This window comes from Oncorhynchus mykiss, chromosome 7, assembly GCF_013265735.2.
Source record: "Oncorhynchus mykiss isolate Arlee chromosome 7, USDA_OmykA_1.1, whole genome shotgun sequence".
Classification (NCBI taxonomy): domain Eukaryota; kingdom Metazoa; phylum Chordata; class Actinopteri; order Salmoniformes; family Salmonidae; genus Oncorhynchus; species Oncorhynchus mykiss.
This window is the reverse complement of record NC_048571.1, coordinates 41,156,188-41,176,983: the sequence shown is the minus strand read 5'-3', so window position 1 is coordinate 41,176,983 and position 20,796 is coordinate 41,156,188. Positions and strand designations below refer to the sequence as shown.

The following is a 20,796-nucleotide window of genomic DNA, read 5'->3' as shown; positions in this document are numbered from 1 at the left end:
GAGCAGGATAGGGTGACTTCCAGAGATTAATAGAGGCTATGTGTGTCTGTGCTTTAGGGTGAGCGTGGGGTGGGTTAGGAGGGGGTTGTTTGTGACACAGTGGGCCCAGAGCCATCCATCACGACCCAGTGTTTGACTCACCAAACACCTGTACTTGAGCTGCCTTCTCCATTATTCATTGTGCTGAGGGCTTGGATGAGGCAGACCTTTTTATTTTAGCCAAGTTAATAATGTATACCCCTTCTCTCTCAAAGAGGGAGACAGAGAGGCAGGCAGGCATAGAGGCATGTGGCCTGGGGTGCAGGTGGCTGCTACAGTACTAGGGTTGGGAGGTATCCAGATTTTCATATCGTCCAGATTTTCCTCATCGTCATACCGTCCTTTTCTCATCCCCAGATTTAAGGTATTACCGTTTTAGTACACAATCAGTCGCTTAAAAACGCAAAAAAAAAGCCCATTGGGCGTCGATTACTATATAGAATGCTAACAAAATTAGCACAACTACAAGTGCATTTCCATAGAGCTTGCTAGTCATATATGCTAACGAGCACAAACGAAAATCAACTAATTGCAAAGACAGGCAATCTAGCTCATAAAGTTATACGAGTATAGGTAGTATCTACCGAATGTCATTTTTGGCGAGTTTGAAAATGTAAGCAAGTGTGAATGAGAGACATTGATTGTGCAAATGAACAACATTTTGAGGGATAGAGCTTTTGTAAAAATGTACTTTTCATAGCAGGTTTACGTGAACTTACCCAGCAGATTATGGTAATTCATTTAGCAGGTTAGGAGAATTATGATAAGATAAAGAAAATTGTTATGGTTAGCTAAAATGCAAAAAAAACAAAAAAAAACGTTTGACATCAATTTGACAAAAGCTGTATCTCATCTAGACATGAAATCACACTTTATTACCGTTAGGGCCAAGAACGGAGAGGAGAAAAAACTAAAGGAAATTAAGATACCAGTGGCAGCTGTACAGATAACTCATCCAAAGCACTTTGACTTCTCAAACATGGCAGAAAGCTAACACTATATGATGCCATATCCCCTTATTACTTTAGTTACTGTAACTAGCAAATTAAATCAAATACATAGCTGGACTCACCAGCTTCCACTTTCTCCCGTTGTGCTATTTACAAAGAAACACGTGACTGGCTCCACTGTTCAGGAGAACTATGGTAAGCTTCATAATGTAAAATAATGTGACAGGTGAAATGAAGAAAACGCAAACTGCTTTATATCCTAACGAATTGCACAAGTTGACTGCAGGTATTTACTTAAAAAGTAGTTCCATTTATTGAAAAATGTCCACTAATAGTTTTGAGGGTATTGACAACATTGAAAAACCATCCCCTGGCTATTTCCAAATCGCCCGGTATACGGTATAAACGGTATACCGCCCAAGCCTACACTAAAGTAGGGCAAAGACAGAACCTAATTTGGTTTGATTTGGGGACCCTGTGGGCTCCAGGTTCCCCATCACCACCGCCCACAGAGAGACAGCGGGAGTGGGGCACTATACACCCAAACACTAGACTCCAGGGCTCAGTGACATTTTTTCACCAAGGACTTTAGCTACATGGTTCTGTAAAAAGGGTGACATCCGTGAACATTGATTATGGGCTCTATTCAATGGAATGTGCATTGTGTTATTTAAGCAGTAGGTTTTTGTTCAGTGGTCTTATAAAATCCCAGAATGGTTTTGGGTTCTGAATATATAATATATATATTTTTTTTTTTTGGTCTGTCATAGTTGGTGTACCTATGATGAAAATTACAGGCCTCTCTCATATTTTTAAGTGGGAGAACTTGCGCAACTTATTTTCCACCATAATTTGCAAATAAATTCATAAAAAATCCTACAATGTGATTTTCTGGATTTTTTTTCTCATTTTGTCTGTCATAGTTGAAGTGTACCTTCAATGGCATCATGAGGATGGAAAATTACGTGGATTTATTGAAGCAACATCTCAAGACATCAGTCAGGAAGTTAAAGCTTGGTCGCAAATGGGTCTTCCAAATGGACAATGACCCCAAGCATACTTACAAAGTTGTGGCAAAACGGCTTAAGGACAACAAAGTCAAGGTATTGGAGTGGCCATCACAAAACCCTGACCTCAATCTCATAGAAAAGTTGTGGGCAGAACTGAAAAGGTGTGTGTGAGCAAAGGAGGCCTACAAACCTGACTCAGTTACACCAGCTCTGTCAGGAGGAATGGGCCAAAATTCACCACTTATTGTGGGAGCTTGTGGAAGGCTACACGAAACATTTGACCCAAGTTAAACAATTTAAAGGCAATGCTACCAAATACTAATTGAGTGTATGTAAACTTCTGACCAACTGTGAATGTGATGAAATAAATAATAGCTGAAATAAATCATTCTCTCTACTATTTTTCTGACATTTCACATTCTTAAAATAAAGTGGTGATCCTAGCTGACCTAAGATAGGGAATTTGTACTAGGATTAAATGTCAGGAATTGTGAAAAACTGAGGCGATCCCTGCACAGGAACACCTCAGCGGAAATTTCAGAGCGCCACCTATAGTACTATAGTATAGTACTCGATAAATCTCAAACTTTCATTAAAACACACATGAAAGGTACTGAATTAAAGCTACACTCGTTGTGAATCTAGCCACCAAGTCAGATTTGTAAAATGCTTTTCGGCGAAAGCATGAGAAGCTATTATCTGATAGCATGCACCCCCCCAAAATACCAGAACGTCACCTAAACAACAGATTTTGCGGTAGCCGGCGCTACACAAAACGCAGAAATAAAATATAAAACATTCATTACCTTTGACGAGCTTCTTTGTTGGCACTCCTATATGTCCCATAAACATCACAATTGGGTCTTTTTCCCGATTTAAATCCGTCATTGTATACCCAAAATGTCATTTGCTGAAGGCCAGTCATTTCCTGGAAAATGCCCCTTTACAAGACGCAACGTCACTTTTTAAAATTACAAAAGTTGCCTATAAACCTTTACAAATCACTTGAAACTACTTTTCTAAACCAACTTTAGTTATTAATAAACGTTAATAATCTCTAAACTTGATCACGGGGCGATCTGTATTCGATAGCAGCAAGTCTGGAAATCATCGGCCATGTTTTCATTTTCACAACATCCTGTGGTGCGCCTCAAGTCAGGAAGGGCCTATTCGTGACGTAACCAAGGATAAATGAGGCAGAAATTGACAGCAATGGCGACATCGTGTGGAAGCTGTAGGCGTTTACAGGGGATTCGCATATATTCGCCTTAAACAATTAATTGAATGGCGGATTAATATTATTTTTGTGTTTTTGGTAAACAGTTTTACCAGGGATTTTTACTCCTAAACACGTTCTGTTATAGCCACAGACTCGATTTAACCAGTTTTAGAGACTTCAGAGTGTTTTCTATACACACATACTTATCATATGCATATACTATATTCCTGGCATGAGTAGCAGGACTTTGAAATGTTGCGCGATTTTTAACAAAAAGCTGCGAAAATTCGCAGCATCCTAAAGAGGTAAATGTATTTGGCTAAGGTGTATGTAAACTTCCGACTTCAACTGTACATTGATTGGTTGATGAATGTTTATGCTACACAAAGATAAATAAAACTAAACCAATCTGTTAGTAGTCAGACTTATTGCACCGGTTACTGGGATGGTTGTTCCAATTTAGATCGTTGAGGTTCTTTCATTATTCAATAATCCCTATTCTGGCAGTGATTCTGAATTCATGTTGCGGGTGATTCCTCTTGTTGAATATCATAACTCTGGCTGGATTCCAATAGGAATTACACATAACTTTGCAAGTCAGTACAATGGGTCTCGCATGCCTGATGTGACCTGTAAACCAGGGGTTTCCTTACACAACTGTGGTAGCGTTTAACCAGTGCTTATTTTGTAATTGGGAAGTGCTGGAACAAAAAGTGAGAGCAAGAGTGGGGTGACCTTGGGAAAAATGAGAAAAATATTACCTCTATAATAAAGCTTTGAATGCATAGCATCGCATTTGCTTTGTGGCATAGACGAGTAGTGGCACTTACAGAAGTTGCACACATGGGAAACATTTTTATGTGGACTAGAGTCTGGTAAATTTTGGGTATTTTATAAACGCAATTCATGTTTTTTTACATGACTTGGCATAATCTGTTTTAATGCCGCATTCAACTAGGAACTCTGAGCTGGGAAATCTCTGACTTTTGACTTCAGTGTGATCAAGACAACTGGGAAATCGTGAAAAAACGAGCTCCGACTGGGATTATTTTTTTTGGAACGGTCATCCAATTCGGAATTCCAAGTGAGGAACTCTGGCCTCTTTCTAGAGCTCAGACTTTCCAACCTGAAGATCACTGACGTCATAATTCCTTTTTTCCCCTCCACATTTCCCAGTTGTCTTGAAAGCACCATAATACTGCACAAATCATCGAAATGACACACTACTTTGACGCTGACTGAGAATCTGAGATCAATGAAAATGACCTTGTCTTGAATCCATCATTAGCCTAGGCTTGGTGTGTGGAGACACATATTGTATGCTACAATATGAAGAGGAAATTATAGTCCTACATTTTTTTTCCAGTTTCACTGACTCTCCCAATGATGCGCAGCTCACTTGCTGGTGATGACCTATGCTCTCATTCGAAAAGCCTCTCTCTTGTTTTACTTTGTAAAACATTATTTGTAAGGTGATCAAATATTTTGGTAGCCTACAGCTGACATATTAGAGTCTTCTCTTTTCAGCAGGAGCCATTTGCTTTCTAAATACTGTGAATAGCCAGTTTTGTCTGCATGCTGTTTGTTCACTGACAGATTGCCAAGTGTTCCCGACTATAGGCTATGCCTTGTTATCGGACTACACTCCACAGCTAGGCTATTTGTAAAATAAGCTATCGATCCTCTGTGGTAGTTTTTTTTTGCCACTGTGCTTTCAGAACAGACAGCAGTACTGTCGCTCAATAACTTTGGCAGCTCCTCCAGAACCCTTTGCGAAACTATGATTCTATTAGGAAATAAATTATGAAGTGCAATGCTGAAGAGATTAAAGTTGCAGGCTCATGTCTATCAGAGCAGAAGGGGATAGATCATATAAAGTGAATTTCAATCTAGTTATGTGATTTTTACATTGCACGAGAGGTACCGATTCCTGACAAATAGGTTCTGGAACAAAACAGTCCAAAACCTTCAAGGTGCCGGATCCTGTTCCAGCAGGATCTGGCTCAAATTAAGCCCTGGGTATAACTAGGCCCTCAACGAAAGGACTTATGATATACAGAAAAGGTCAAAGTTTGAACACACCTACTCATTCAAGTGTTTTTCTTTATTTTACTATTTTGTACATTGTAAAATAGTAGTGAAGACATCAAAACCAAAAGTGTTAACCAAATCCATATATATGTTATATTTGAGATTCTTCAAAGTAGCCACCCTTTGCGTTGATGACAGCTTTACACACGCTTGGCATTCTCTCAACTAGCTTCATGAGGAATGGTTTTTCCAACAGTCTTTAAGGAGTTCCCACATATATTGAACACTTGTTGGCTGCTTTTCCTTCACTCTGCGGTCCAACTCATCCCGAAACATCTCAATTGGATTGAGGTTGGGTGATTGTGGAGGCCAGTTCATCTGATGCAGCACTCCATCACTCTCCTTCTTGGTGAAATAGCCCTTACACAGCCTGGAGGTGTGTTTTGGGTCGTTATCATGTTGAAAAACAAATTATAGTCCCACTAAGCGCAAACTAGATGGCGTATCGCTGCAGAATGCTGTGGTAGCCATTCTGGTTAAGATTGCCTTGAATTCAACATAAATCACCAACAGTGTCACCAGTAAAGCACCTTCACAACATCACACCTCCTCCTCCATACTTCACAGTGGTAACCACACATGCTGAAATCATCCGTTCACTTACTCTGCATCTCACAAAGACACGGCGGTTGGAACCAAAAATCTCACTTTTGGACTCATCAGACCAAAGGACATATTTCCACCGGTCTAATGTCCATTGCTCGTGTTTCTTGGCCCAAGCAAGTATCTTCTTCTTATTGGTGTCCTTTAGTGATGGTTTCTTTGCAGCAATTCAACCATGGCCTGATTCACGCTGTCTCCTCTGAACAGTTGATGTTGGGATGCGTCTGTTACTTGAACTCTGTGAAGCATTTATTTGTGCTGCAGTTTTTGAGGCTAGTAACTATAGGTGCAGTTAATGCAAATGAACACTTTCTGTCTCCTGGAGATGAACGTACTTTGGTGCGAAAAGTGCAAATCAATCCCCCAGAACAACAGCACAAGACCTTGTGAAGAAGCTGGAGGAAACAGGTACTTTTTGGGTTACCACATGAATCCATGTGTTATTTCATAGTTTTGATGTCTTCCCTTTTATTGTACAATGTAGAAAGTACGAATAAAGAAAAACCCTTGAATGAGTAGGTGTGTCCAAACTTTTGACTAGTACTGTATATAATATATGCCATAAATCATTTAATTGTAAAGGCTAATAATGCTGGTGTAACTGTTCATAGAGGGTTCTAGGAAGAACCGTTAGAATGATAAAATTGTTTTTGTTAGAACCCTTCACAGAGGGTTCTAGGTAGAACCATATACAGGGGGTTCTACGAAGAACCCTACATATACGGTTTTTAGGTAGAACTGTCTGCAAAGAGTTCTACCTAGCACCAAAACGGGCTCCCCCATGAGGACAAACCAAAGAACCCTGTATGGTTCCACATACCACCTTTTTCTAAGAGTGCAGGGGTTAGATGCCTGTCAGTAAGGTCATGAGTCATACCCTCACCCCCACTTTCACATCATATCAATCAACACACATCACACCTAACAAGCGGTGCACAGAGCCAATTCTCAAGAAGGTACAAATGATGTTACTTTTAGAAATAATTACCTGGATGTTGGTGATGAGAAGATGTAAGGTTGTATAAGACCTATACAAAGGGCTTACTGTGTTTGGACTAAGAGCTGAGTGGAATAGCTTGAATGAATCCGGGACCTTAGGACCCATGGCCGTTGTTTGTATACAGTAGGTCCACTGTCGTGTAAGAGTTTATTTTTTATTCATTGTAAGCCTTGCCACACGTGATGTTACGTGGATGAGAACTCAATGCTAGTGCAGATATGTCAATCCCACTGTGTCAATCAAATCCTATTGTAGTTTGATAAAAATCATTTGACAGGTTTGAGAGGGTTAAAGGAAAACCAAAAATTATATTTTTGTATTTATTTCATTAGTCCATTGTTGATATAGTTCCAAAATGTTTTCTGTGTCAGCAATCAAGTTTTCAGTATATTTAACTTTTGAAATATAGAAATACAGCTGGTATGATGCATTTCACATCATATTTTTTTCTCTTTAAGCGCTGGGGGTTCGAGTGTAAAGTTTGCTAACAGTTTCATGTATCCCATTCCATGATATCATGGCAATGGATGAGGCCTTTATGTAAATGTGGGCCCACAGTAATGTGTATGATTCAATATGTAAAGCTGTGTGAAATCATATCCTCCTTTCAAAACAATTTCATAACAAACATTTACACAAATTAGCTTTTACATTTCATTTTTACCACAGACAATGTGCCTCTAACAGCAATTGAATTAAAACTTCTTCAGGATTGGAGGGTAACCTGCTAGACGGTTGAGCTAACGTAGGCTAATGCGATTACCATGAGGTTGTAAGTAACAAGAACATTTCCCGGGACATAGACAAAGCATCCTTCACTCATGCTGCCAAACATACCCAAGTAAAACTGACCATTCTACCGATCCTCGACTTCGGTGATGTCATCTATAAAATAGCCTCCAACACTCTACTCAACAAACTGGATGCAGTCTATCACAGTGCTATCCGTTTTGTCACCAAAGCCCCATACACTACCCACCATTGCGACCTGTACGCTCTCGTTGGTTGGCCCTCGCTTCATACTCGTCGCCAAACCCACTGGCTACAGGTTATCTACAAGTCTCTGCTAGGTAAAGCCCCGCCTTATCTCAGCTCACTGGTCACCATACCAGCACCCACTCGTAGCACGCGCTCCAGCAGGCATATCTCACTGGTCACCCCCAAAGCCAATTCCTCCTTTGGTCGTCTTTCCTTCCAGTTCTCTGTTGCCCATGACTGGAACGAATTGCAAAAATCTCTGAAGCTGGAGACTCATATCTCCCTCACTAGCTTTAAGCACCAGCTGTCAGAGCAGTTTACAGATCACTGCACCTGTAGTTAGCCTATCTGTAAACAGCCCATCTATCTACCTACCTCATCCCTATACTGGCATTTATTTATTTATTTTGCACCCCAGCACATTCATCTTCTGCCGATCTACCATTCCAGTGTTTAACTGCTATATTGTAATTACCTCGCCACCATGGCCTATTTATTTCCTTAACTTACCTCATTTGCACTCACTGTATATAGACTTTTTGTTTTCTTTTGTTCTACTGTATTATTGGCTCTATGTGTAACTCTGTGTTGTTGTATGTGTCGAATTGCTATGCAGTAGCAAATGAGAACTTGTTCACAACTAGCCTACCTGGTTAAATAAAGGTGAAATAAATAAAAAATAAAATAAAATATCTGATATTGGCAGACAGCTTAAATTCTTGTTAATCTGACTGCACTGTCCAATTTACAGTAGCTATTACAGTGGAAGAATACCATGCTATTGTTTGAGGAGAGTGCACAGTTTTGAAAAGTTATTAATAAACTATTTTAGGCACATTTGGGCAGTCTTGATACAACATTTTGAACAGAAATGCAATGGTTCATTGGATCAGTCGTAAAACGTGCACATACACTGATTCCATCCAGTAGCCAACATATAAATTGCACCTGGGCTGGAATAATACATTATGGCCTTTCTCCTGCAATTCAAATATGGTACAAAAAAAAGGGGGGGAGGGTTTCTTTGTGTTATCTTTTACCAGATCTAATGTGTTATATTCTCCTAGATTCCTTTCACATTTCCTCAAACTTCAAAGTGTTTCCTTTCAAATGGTACCAAGAATATGCATATCCTTGCTTCAGGCAGTTAGATTTGGGTATGTCATTTTAGGCGAAAATTGAAAAAAAGGGGCCGATCCTTAAGAGGTTTTAAGCTGTTTGTGTTAGTGAAACTTTTTTTTGACACATTGTCAGTACATAACAATACACTGCTGTAAATGGACCCCCACCCATACACCATGTAGAAACACTGTTAACCTATAGACTCTATATAATATACAGTGGGGATACTACTATTTCAGAAGGTCTGGTCACACAAATTGGCAAAGGTCCGGGTGGATATTGTAATTTATTGGCGTAGTAACAAACCTCCGAATCACGACCCATGGAACCCAAACTTTTCAAATAATTTCACACCCCTCGTTGGTCTAGAGAACATTTAGCAGTTGTAAAGCTTATTTCCTGCAATTCTACAGAATTTGCCATGGGACGGAGTTAAAATTCTGCAGTTTAAAGCTAATTTCCGGCAATTCTACACATTTTGCCATATCTTATGTGTGTTCATATGATACCTGAGTGACTCAACAAAATCAATGGGGACTCCCTGGGGTTCAATGCCCCTGGGCACGTGATCTGGCCATGATAAATACAAGATGTAGATAGCTGGTTAGCTGAACTAACCTGCTAGCTAACATGGGCTAGCTGATCAACTGGACATTTCTGACAGGTTATAAATAGCTTTCTAATGTCTGTCAGTGAATGACATTCCAAGAGGATGACTGCCCATTCACTACCACATTTCAAAAGCCTGACTGAGTCCCCCCCCCCCAAAAAAAAAAAACAATTAGCCATCTGCCTTTTGAGTATGGCTGATATACATCCTTTTAATAGTTTGGGAGATAAAAGATACCATCTGGTAATTCCATCAATACCGAAGTAGTCGATATATGGCCTGAAAGATGCCCTAAATCATTGTATCGATCATTGATCTGTTTCTTAAGGCCCATGAGGCTCTGTCTGAAATCTGAGATTGACTCTGCAGTTTGGGCTTTTAGGGCACCAGTAAAGACAGTGGAATGAGACCCTCCACCTCCACCACTTTCACAGATAGACAAGACACTTTCTGTAGGCAAGCCAATAATTGACTATATTTCACTGCATAGAGCCCCTAAAAGATTATGAAATCCGTACAGTCGATAAGTAGAGAACAAAATCAAAATAACAAAGATTGTGCTTCTTTATCAGTGGTAAGCATTTGTTCGTTTGTCCGTGAAGCTTTGAATCGGGTTAGTTTGAGCCTGACTAGTCAAGTGTGGTCTTTTATCCCTTTATAGGCCTACCTACACAGCTTAAGCATCAAAACCTCCTTTGTTCTTCTTTCCATTCGTGTGGTTCGCCCACTGGTTACCTCGGTCTCCTCCACAAAACCCTCACATCAGCACCCAAAACTGCTCTCACATAACTAGCATGCAAATTGTTTTTCATTATATGATTCTCTAGGTGTTTAAATCTGATCACATATTGCGTGGATATAACTAGAATTCCAATATGCAGCAGCACAGCAATATAATAAGAATATGTAACACCTTTTGTTGTCATATGGGTCTGGTTACTCGTTATGGGATATAAGTCAGGACTTATCCACTTTTTTGGCATTACATTCTTCTAGTAGCTTCGTACTGTAGGATACATGCTTTGCCAATCTGTGGTGTAGCTAATGGTGAGACTGGAGAACCTGCTGGCTTGTACGCATTGAGCCTCTTCTGTTTGAAGACTTCACGCAGTGCCCTGGAATGGAACCAAACCACACAGTCACTCCTCTCCACACGCACATACACACACAACCAGCATCCTGACGAGTGTCACTGCCATGTGAAGATTAAACTGTGCCTCCTGAAACAGCGAGGGGTGAGTCTTATGTTCCCTGTTTCAGTGCCCGTGAACAAAATTACAGGCCAATGTATTTTTAGTTATTAGATGTTTGTGTGTGTGAAATCTGTTAGAGAGTGAGACCCTCCATGGCCCGACTGGGATGAGGCATACCTTGGAACAGTGTGCTGTGGGGCACTGACACCTCATGTCACCTGACACTACCGCTTTCCAGGCCAAGACCGTGGAGCCCCTGCCACTCGGTAATTGAATGACACTAATAGGTGCCCAGACACAAATAGGAACACCCATGCATGCGTGTGCCACTCTCTGAAAACAAGCCCCACTTATAATTATGTATACTAGGGGCTCTAGTTTCAGCTGCTGTTAAGGCGGCGCTAGTGTCAAACACTAGTTTGCAATTTTGTCATGTAAACACTGGCACACTGGCATTTTCGAGCTCTAACACCAGGGTTGGTAAGTTGTATTAGCTTGCTTGCGCTGAGGTGGGAGGGTGGAAATATTTAAAGCGTGTCATTAAAAACATGCACCAATGTGTCAATTTCAAGCAGCCCTACTGGTGATATTTAAGACTTACCAAAAGCGGGTTTTAGCGGAAATGTTTAGGAACATCAAGTTATTGCGATAGACTGCTTATCGTTTTTCCTTGGTGTTGAATCCGCTTGTAGTCTAGGCTATATTTCCCTGTTCATTTGTTTGTCTTTCATGTGGCAAAGTCACAAACAGATCATATCAATGGCGATGGTAAACTAATCTTATTATAACGTTTGGGCAATGTCCAATTGTCAATGGCGCAAACACACAGTGAATTTTCGAAATGTGAATGCAATGTGTGCAGATTATTATTTCCATGTTGAAGCCAATGTTTGTTGTAACTAGGCCTAATGTAGGGTTACTGTATACTCTTCAATAAACCTTCAATGGATAGGACAAACATCCATGCCTACTGCCGAAGATGTGATTTATAATATCATGCTTCTGACCCCATCCTTTTTAGAAATATTGTTGTTTTTAAAAAACAGATGGATTGTTTGTTTAATTTGTTTAAAAAACACATTTTATTAGAAAGATTCACCATCCATTGGTTTATGTTCAGAATGTACAGTTCCTTCCGAAAGTATTCATACACCTTCACTTTTTCCACATTTTGTTACATTACAGCTGTATTCAAAAATGTATTACATTATTGTTTTTTCTCATCAATCCACACGCAATACCCCTTAATTGTCACGCCCTGACCTCAGAGAACCTTTTATTTCTCTATTTTGGTTAGGCCAGGGTGTGTGGGTAGTCTAGTTTTTTATTTTCTGTGTTGGCCTGGTATGGTTCCCAATCAGAGGCAGCTGTCTATCATTGTCTCTGATTGGGGCTCATATTTAGGGAGTCTTTTCCCACCTGCTGTTTGTGCGATCTTGATTTTGTATTGTTGCTTTTTAGCCCTACAAAACTGTGCGTTTCATTTGTTACTCTTTCTTGTTTTGTGCCGGTCGTCAAATAAATGATCTTGGTCCGACCATCCTTCTAACAAAGATTGTTACAATAATGACAATAATAAGTGAAAACAGTTTAGAAATGTTTGCAAATTTAACAAAAACAGAAATACCTTATTTACTTTACATAAGTATTCAGACCTTTTGCTATGAGACTCGAAATTGAGCTCAGGTGCGTGCATCCTGTTTAAAATTGAGCATCCTTGAGATGTTTCTACAACTTGATTGAAGTCCACCTGTGGTAAATTCAATTGATTGATTGATATTTGCAGCATTGAAGGTCCCCAAAAACACAGTAGCCTCCATCATTCTTAAATGGAAGAAGTTTGGAACCACCAATACTTTTCCTAGAGCTGGCCGCCCAGTCAAACTGAACAATCCGGGGAGAAGGGCCTTGGTCAGCGAGGTGACCAAGAACCCGATGGTCACTCTGATAGAGCTCCAGAGGTCCTCTGTGGAGATGGGAGAACCTTCCAGAAGGACAACCATCTTTCTAGCACTCTACCAATTAGGCGTTTGTGATAGAGTGGCCAGATAGAAGCCACTCGTCAGTAAAAGGACAAATGAATGCCTGCTTAAAGTTTGCCAAAAGGCACCTAAAGACTCTCAGACCCTGAGAAACAAGATTCTCTGGTCTGATGAAACCAAGATTGAACTCTTTGGCCTGAATGCCAAGCGTCACGCCTGGAGGAAACTTGACACAATCCCTATGGTCAAGCATGGTGGTGGCAGCATCATGCTGTGGGGATGATGTTCAGCGGCAGGTACAGGGAGACTAGTCAGGATCGAGGCAAAGATTAACGGAGCAAACTACAGAGAGATCCTTCAAGAAAACCTGCTCCAGAGCACTCAGGACCTTAGACTGGCTGTTGGAAGGTTCACCACATCAGAAAAGAGATTACTCACAGTGGACTCGAGGAAACCTTTTCCTCTAATGAGTCTGACGAGAAGGATATCCTGCTTTCAATGGAACAGGCCCAGATCCACGCCATTTTGCGTGAAGACACCGAAAAAGGGTACGCAGATCAGGGATCCTTCTGAGAAAAAAAATAATAGACCACCTTTACTCCACACACAGAGATGCATACAAAGCTCTCCCCCGCCTTCCATTTGGCAAATCTGACCACAATTCTATCCTCCTGATTCCTGCTTACAAGCAAAAACTAAAGCAGGAAGTACCAGTGACTCGCTCAATACGGAAGTGGTCAAATGACGCAGATGCTACACTACAGGACTGTTTTGCTAGCACAGATTGGAATATGTTCCGGGATTCATCCAATGGCATTGAGGAATACACCACCTCAGTCATCGGCTTCATCAACAAGTGCATCGGTAACGTCGTCCCCACAGTGACTGTACGTACATATCCCAACCAGAAGCCATGGATTACAAGCAACATCCGCATCGAGCTAAAGGCTAGAGCTGCCACTTTCCTTTCATGGAGCGGAAGACTAATCCGGACTGTCACGAACCGGCTCAAAGCCCGTAACAAAGGGAGACAACGTGGAGATAAGGAGTAACAAAATATATATTTATTAACTAAAGCAACTAAGGAAAATATACAATGATGTGTGTAATCAGTAATCAGTAGTGTAAGTGAGTTTTGCGTGCATGAATGTGATAATGCAGGGTGTTGAAAGGTGCCAAAGCAAACAAACAAAAGGCCACCAAGAACCACAACACAATCTACAAAGGTGTCTGCATGGAGAGAGTCTCTTCCATGAATGTGGAAGAGGTCTATTTATCCTGGGAGACACCTGGCCCAGGTGTTTCCCATGAAGCTGATGACCCTCCCAACTCCGCCCACCGGCATCCTAATAAGGAAACAAGAACAAAGACAGAATACAGCAGACAGAGTGGGAGGGTCGTCACATTCCCCCCCATAAAACCGGGGACCAACAAGGACCCCGGAACAACATACCAGCCTCTGCGTCCCAAATTGACACAGCCTCTGCGTCCCAAATTGACACAGCCTCTGCGTCCCAAATTGACACAGCCTCTGCGTCCCAAATTGGTGAGGGGTTATGTGTTCACACCTCCACCTGCCCCAGCCAACCTCCTCCTCCCCAGACCTCAGCAACCTTTGCGCATAGGAAGCAATATTTAAGAGGAAAGAAGTACACAAGACCAGGAGGGAACAGACAGGAAAGATAGAACATGACAACCCCAACCAATGGTCAGTCACGTAAACATTCAGGAACATGGCACAAAAGACCACAACAGCTACAAACTCCAACGAAAAGAACATCAGGGTCCTTCTTAATTTTTTACAACTCCCAACGATTCCTAGTCACGTCCAACGATTCATAGTCACTTCCAACGATTCATAGTCACTTCCAACGATTCATAGTCACTTCCAACGATTCATAGTCACTTCCAACAATTCATAGTCACTTCCAACAATTCATAGTCACTTCCAACAATTCATAGTCACTTCCAACGATTCATAGTCACTTCCAACGATTCATAGTCACTTCCAACGATTCATAGTCACTTCCAACGATTCATAGTCACTTCCAACGATTCATAGTCACTTCCAACGAAACAGAATTTCTCTAATTTCAATAATTTAACCTTGTAGTGTTCAGCGATCTTCAACAGCTGTTCTTTAGTACCTAATTCTAACAGTTCCTCTGATGAAAGCGAATGAACTTGTCTACATGAGACACCATAGTCATAAGTAAATAATCTTGCTCAACCCCTCTGCTGAGCACATCAGACCACAACCAGAGAAATGACAATCACCCTGAGCACCACAGAAGAGAGATGAGATACGGAGCTTCCCCAAAACCTACAATAACTCAACGCTAGTCTTCATGCAGATTTGCGGTGGGTATTTACGCACTGTAGCCCGCTGGCAAGGAAATAGAACTCCCCAGCATGCTGGCAAATTCCACCAAGCCACAGATGTGCCCCCGAGACAACTGCTCAGTCCACACAATCCAAACAACAAAGGCAACCAATACTGGGCCTATTAAACTCAACCACAATATGCAAACCAAACACGTACCTCCACAGTCTCCCAAACCAATAGTTCAAATATCCCGGATGAGCTCCCACTTGTCACGAACCGGCTCAAAGCCCGTAACAAAGGGAGACAACGTGGAGATAAGGAGTAACAAAATATATATTTATTAACTAAAGCAACTAAGGAAAATATACAATGATGTGTGTAATCAGTAATCAGTAGTGTAAGTGAGTTTTGCGTGCATGAATGTGATAATGCAGGGTGTTGAAAGGTGCCAAAGCAAACAAACACAAGGCCACCAAGAACCACAACACAATCTACAAAGGTGTCTGCATGGAGAGAGTCTCTTCCATGAATGTGGAAGAGGTCTATTTATCCTGGGAGACACCTGGCCCAGGTGTTTCCCATGAAGCTGACGACCCTCCCAACTCCGCCCACCGGCATCCTAATAAGGAAACAAGAACAAAGACAGAATACAGCAGACAGAGTGGGAGGGTCGTCACAGGACGCTTAAAAGAAATCTCGCTATGCCCTCAGACAAATCATCAAACAAGCAAAGCGTCAATACAGGATTATGATTGAGTCCTACTACACTGGCTCTGACGCTCGTAGGATGTGGCATGGTTTGAAAACTATTACGGACTACAAAGGGAAACCCAGACGTTAGCTGCCCAGTGACATGAGCCTACCAGACGAGCTGAATGCATTTTATGCTCATTTCGAAGCAAGAAAAACTGAATCATGCATGAGAGCACCAGCTGTTCTGGGTGACTGTGTGATAACGCTCTCGGTTAAACCTTAAAACAGGTCAATATTTACAAAGCCGATGGGACAGACGGATTACCAGGACGTGTACTCAAAGCATGCAGGGACCAACTGTCAAGTGACTTCACTGACATTTTCAACCTCTCCCTGCCTGACTGAGTCTGTAATACCTACATGTTTCAAGCAGACCACCATAGTCCCTGTGCCCAAGGAAGCGAAGGTAACCTTCCTAAATGATTACCACCTGTAGCCATGAAGTAATTTGAAAGGCTGGTCATGGCTCATATCAACAGCATCCTCCCGGACACCTTAGACCCACTCCAATTCGCATACCGCCCCAACAGATCCACAGATGACGCAATCTCAATCGCACTCCGCACTGCCTTTTCTCACCTGGACAAAAGGAGAATGCTGTTCATCGACTGCAGCTCAGCGTTCAACACCATAATGCCCACAAAGCTCATCACTAAGCTAAGGACTCTGGAACTAAACACCTCCCTCTGCAACTGGATCCTGGACTTCTTGACAGGCCGTCCCCAGGTGGTAAGAGTAGGCAACAACACATCTGCCACGCTGATCCGTAACACTGGGGCCCATCAGAGGTGTGTACTTAGTCCCCTCCTGTATTCCCTGTTCACCCACGACTGCGTGGCCAAACACGACTCCAATACCATCATTAAGTTTGTTAACGACACAACAGTGGTTGGCCTGATCACCGACAACGATGAGACGCCCTATAGGGTGGAGGTCAGAGAACTGGCAGTGTGGTGCCAGGACAACAACCTCTCCCTCAATGTGAGCAAGACAAAGGAGCTGATCTTGGACTACAGGAAAAGGTGGCGGGCCGAACAGGTCCCCATTTATATTGACGAGGCTGTAGTGGAGCGGGTCGAGAGTTTCAAGTTCCTTAGTGTCCACACCACCAACGAGCTATCATGGTCCAAACATAACAATACAGTCGTGAAGAGGGCACGACAAAACCTTTTTTTCAGTCCCGCCTCAGGAGACTGTAAAGATTTGGCATGGGCCCCCAGATCCTGAAAAGGTTCTACAGCTGCACCATCGAGAGCATCCTGACCGGTTGCATCTTCGCCTGGAATGGCAACTGCTCGGCATCTGACCGTAAGGCCCTACAGAGGGTAGTGCGAATGGCCCAGTACATCACTGGGGCCAATATTCCTGCCATCCAGACCCCCCCCCCCCCCCTCTTGTACACTCCTGCTACTCCCTGTTTGTTACCTATGCATAGTCACTTTGCTCCCCACCTACATGTACAGATTACCTCAACTAGTCTGTACTCCTGCACACGGACTCGGTACCGGTTCCCCCTCTATATAGCCTCGTTATTGTTATTCTTATTGTGTTTTTTATTTTAGCCTTCTTGGTAAATATTTTCTTCTTGAACTGCACTGTTGGTGAAGGGCTTGTAAGTAAGCATTTTGCGGTAAAGTCTACACTTGATATTCGGCGCATGTGGCAAATAAAATTTGATTTGGATACTTATGTAAATTATTTTTTCAGGTTTGTATTGTTTGTTTAAAAAAACGTTTTTGCTTTGTCTTTATGGGGTATTGTGTATAGATTGATGAGGGGAAAAAAACGATTTAATCTATTTAGAATAAGGCTGTAACGTAACAAAATGTGGAAAAAGTCAAGGGTCAAGGCACTATATATGGCTCGAATGCAATGCAATTTCATCTGCTATTTCCAGAGAAGTGCAAATATGATCTGTAAAATGGTTCCATGATGTTTATAAGACATTACATTTGGGAGCAGTCTAACTGTGAGTGGACATTCACCCTCTCTCTTTATTTTGGATCTTTGTCGAGCTCCTGTGAACATTTTTGATGTGCGTAAAACCCTCCATAGTCTAAGTTGCCCTGTCTGTATTATACGCCCATGGGGAGCAATTATGGTGCCTGGAACTGTATTTAGACAGCCTATTTAAAAGAAGTTGTTTCATTTTCATTAGAATTGTATTAGTTATACAATGTCTTTTTAGGCCTTTAGCCTAGTGAATTTAATCTTGCTTATTGACTATGTTTGTCATGTATATGTCCCAATTGCAATTTACAGTAGTCCTAGACCCTTTATCAGTGTGAATGCTGTAGCCTATGTTTAACAATGTATTCCATATTGAAGCAATACAATTCAAACAATGTGTACTTCAACATACAATTTAGCAAGTATGAGGCAGGCTATTTAACAAACTAAGCTATAACGGAATAACATTCGAATTGGAGTTGATGACAATGCAATACATAGAAGATCATAAACACACAACTTGAAGCAACCACATATTTAGCCATGGAGCACGTTCTGATTGGCCAGTGAGGGGCCAAGCCTTGACACACCCACAACTTGTTTATTCATCAAAACCCAGCCCTTTCGCACCACCGCCAGCTACTGCACCTATATTCCGATTGTGAAAATAGCTCAAATATTTTATGACATACCCCTGAACCTATAATTCTATTTTTGAATTAAACTAGGGCTCTAAATGTGTATTCTACTTAAAGGGCAAAACACCAAAGAGAGGACAACTAACATCATTCCTTTTATGACCATGAAAACCGCAAAGATGGCACATGCCATCGTGACTGTACTTTGTGAGGGCCCTTTGGATTAATATTCAGTGAAATACTTATGCTCGCAGGGTGTCAAAATGGATCATGTGCGTCATGTTTTGAAATCAATCTACACCATTACCGTGTGTACAGTACATCTCATTACATAAAACCTACCAGACCTACCGTACCATTTCTGACATACACTACACTACACTATTTGACTCGGACACACTAGGACAGGTGGGTGATGGTCGTGACAGCTGGGGATTCAAACACAGCCTGGTGTATGCAGCACGTTTGACAGATTGATCTACACAATAAGACAGATATAGATGTACACAGTAATAGACAGTGTGGTGTGGTGCTTAGTACTTAGAGATGGACCTTTTGGAATAAACAACGCTCCATCCATGTTGTGTAATTAATCACTCAATCTTCTTATCGTGGGTTTGTAGTCCAGCAGCGGGGTCAGATTGACTGAGGTTTTTACACACTGCCATGTGTCATAAATAGCACCAAATCCTAGTTTAAATCTGTAGCGTTGCCCATTAGTATTAACTAACATCCTGCTATCTCCCCTTTTTACAGGTCACACGATAGTGCGGTCTGTCCTGGATCTGAAGACTTGGCATCAGTCATCTCTTCCTTGACAGAAACCACAGGGACTTCTTGGATGTGAAGACTATGTATTGAAGGATTGTGGGATGGAACCAGGGACCAATAAGGGAAAAAAAAGGAAACACTGAAATTCCACTGTATGGATGCAGAGCAGAGACTTGACTTGGAGATCCCATAGAACCACCTATCCAGACTACTGATTAGATCCCATAGAACCACCTATCCAGACTAATGGACTACTGATTAGATCTCATAGAACCACCTATCCAGACACTGGACTACTGATTAGAACCACCTATCCAGACTACTGGACTACTGATTAGATCCCATAGAACCACCTATCCAGACTACTGGACTGCTGATTAGATCCCATAGAACCACCTATCCAGACTACTGGACTACTGATCAGATCCCATAGAACCACCTATCCAGACAACTGGACTGCTGATTAGATCCCATAGAACCACCTTATCCAGACTACTGGACTACTGATTAGATCCAATTCCTAGCCATTATTGTTTATGTTTTTTCCTCCAATGAACTGCTACAGTAGGAGATCCAAACCTGCAAGGTATTTATTCAGTAAAAACAAAAACTGTGGATTATGCAAGCAAGATAAACCTTAATGCGAAACATGTGACGTGACATTTTCAAATATTTTTCCTCTTTTTGCCACAGAGAAGCTCAATGACTCCAAAACCAAGTGTTTGTGTTCGAGATTTAGATCATAAGCATATCCATTTATTTTTAACCGTATGAAGCAGACATCTCTTCTTTTTAAGGTTTTTGATTTTTTTTAAAGCATTAAGTGTTTGGTTTTAGTAATTCTGTTGGACTGTCAGGTCTGCTTTTGAAGACTTGAGACATCAAAGAAGATGCCAGAGTGAAAAATAGTACTAACTACTATGTTGCAGTGCTTGAATTAAAGGCACCATGGTTTCAACAAACCAATTAAAATGACATTAAGCTGAACTCCAACTGTTTTAATATCTGTTTTTAATAGCCTGGTGACCAACATTGAGTAAAAGTGTCAGTATTATCTCAATAAACCTATGTCAAAAGGATGTCACTGAATCGAGAAAGGGTTTGGTTTTGTATCATAGTTTCAAATGTCTCTACAACTAAATACATTTTACGAAATCGCCAACGTCACCATTACAAGACAACCAAATAACGTACAGACAAAATAACAACCAAAATAAATTCAACACCGAATTGTGGCATGCAACTGCCACATTACAGGCACTTGTTTGAGCTATATCAGCACGGTACTGTATGTCAAACTTAATGTGAGGCGGGATAACAACAACACTAAATGAGGTTTGATGATGCATTTTGAAAACAAAGGTCAGAATGGAAAACCATGAACTGCTTGGAAAGGAAAGACATCAGTGAAACTCAATCTTACTGCACTGACGTCATAGCACCTCTCCCACTGCTGAAGCTCAAATCCTTTCATTCTTTGGGAAACCATGAACTGCCACAGAGGTCAGCATTATGCATTCATTCCCTTAGATTACATGATTTATATTCAAACGGTGTAACC

At 41.4% G+C, this 20,796-nt stretch overlaps 1 protein-coding gene across 2 annotated transcripts in view; it reads left to right on the top strand.

Moving 5' to 3' along the window:
- Window positions 1–20,319, top strand: part of LOC110527764 (chemokine-like protein TAFA-2) — a 192,251-nt gene extending 171,932 nt beyond the window's left edge. Inside the window, exon 5 of one of the 2 annotated variants that reach the window (XM_021609264.2) lies at window positions 19,221–20,319. In XM_021609264.2, coding sequence (XP_021464939.1) covers window positions 19,221–19,232 — 12 coding nt within the window. In that variant the 3' untranslated portion in view covers window positions 19,233–20,319. The remainder of the gene's footprint in view (window positions 1–19,220) is intronic. The other variant, XM_021609265.2, reaches the window with a different exon arrangement.
- Window positions 20,320–20,796: the final 477 nt, after the last annotated feature.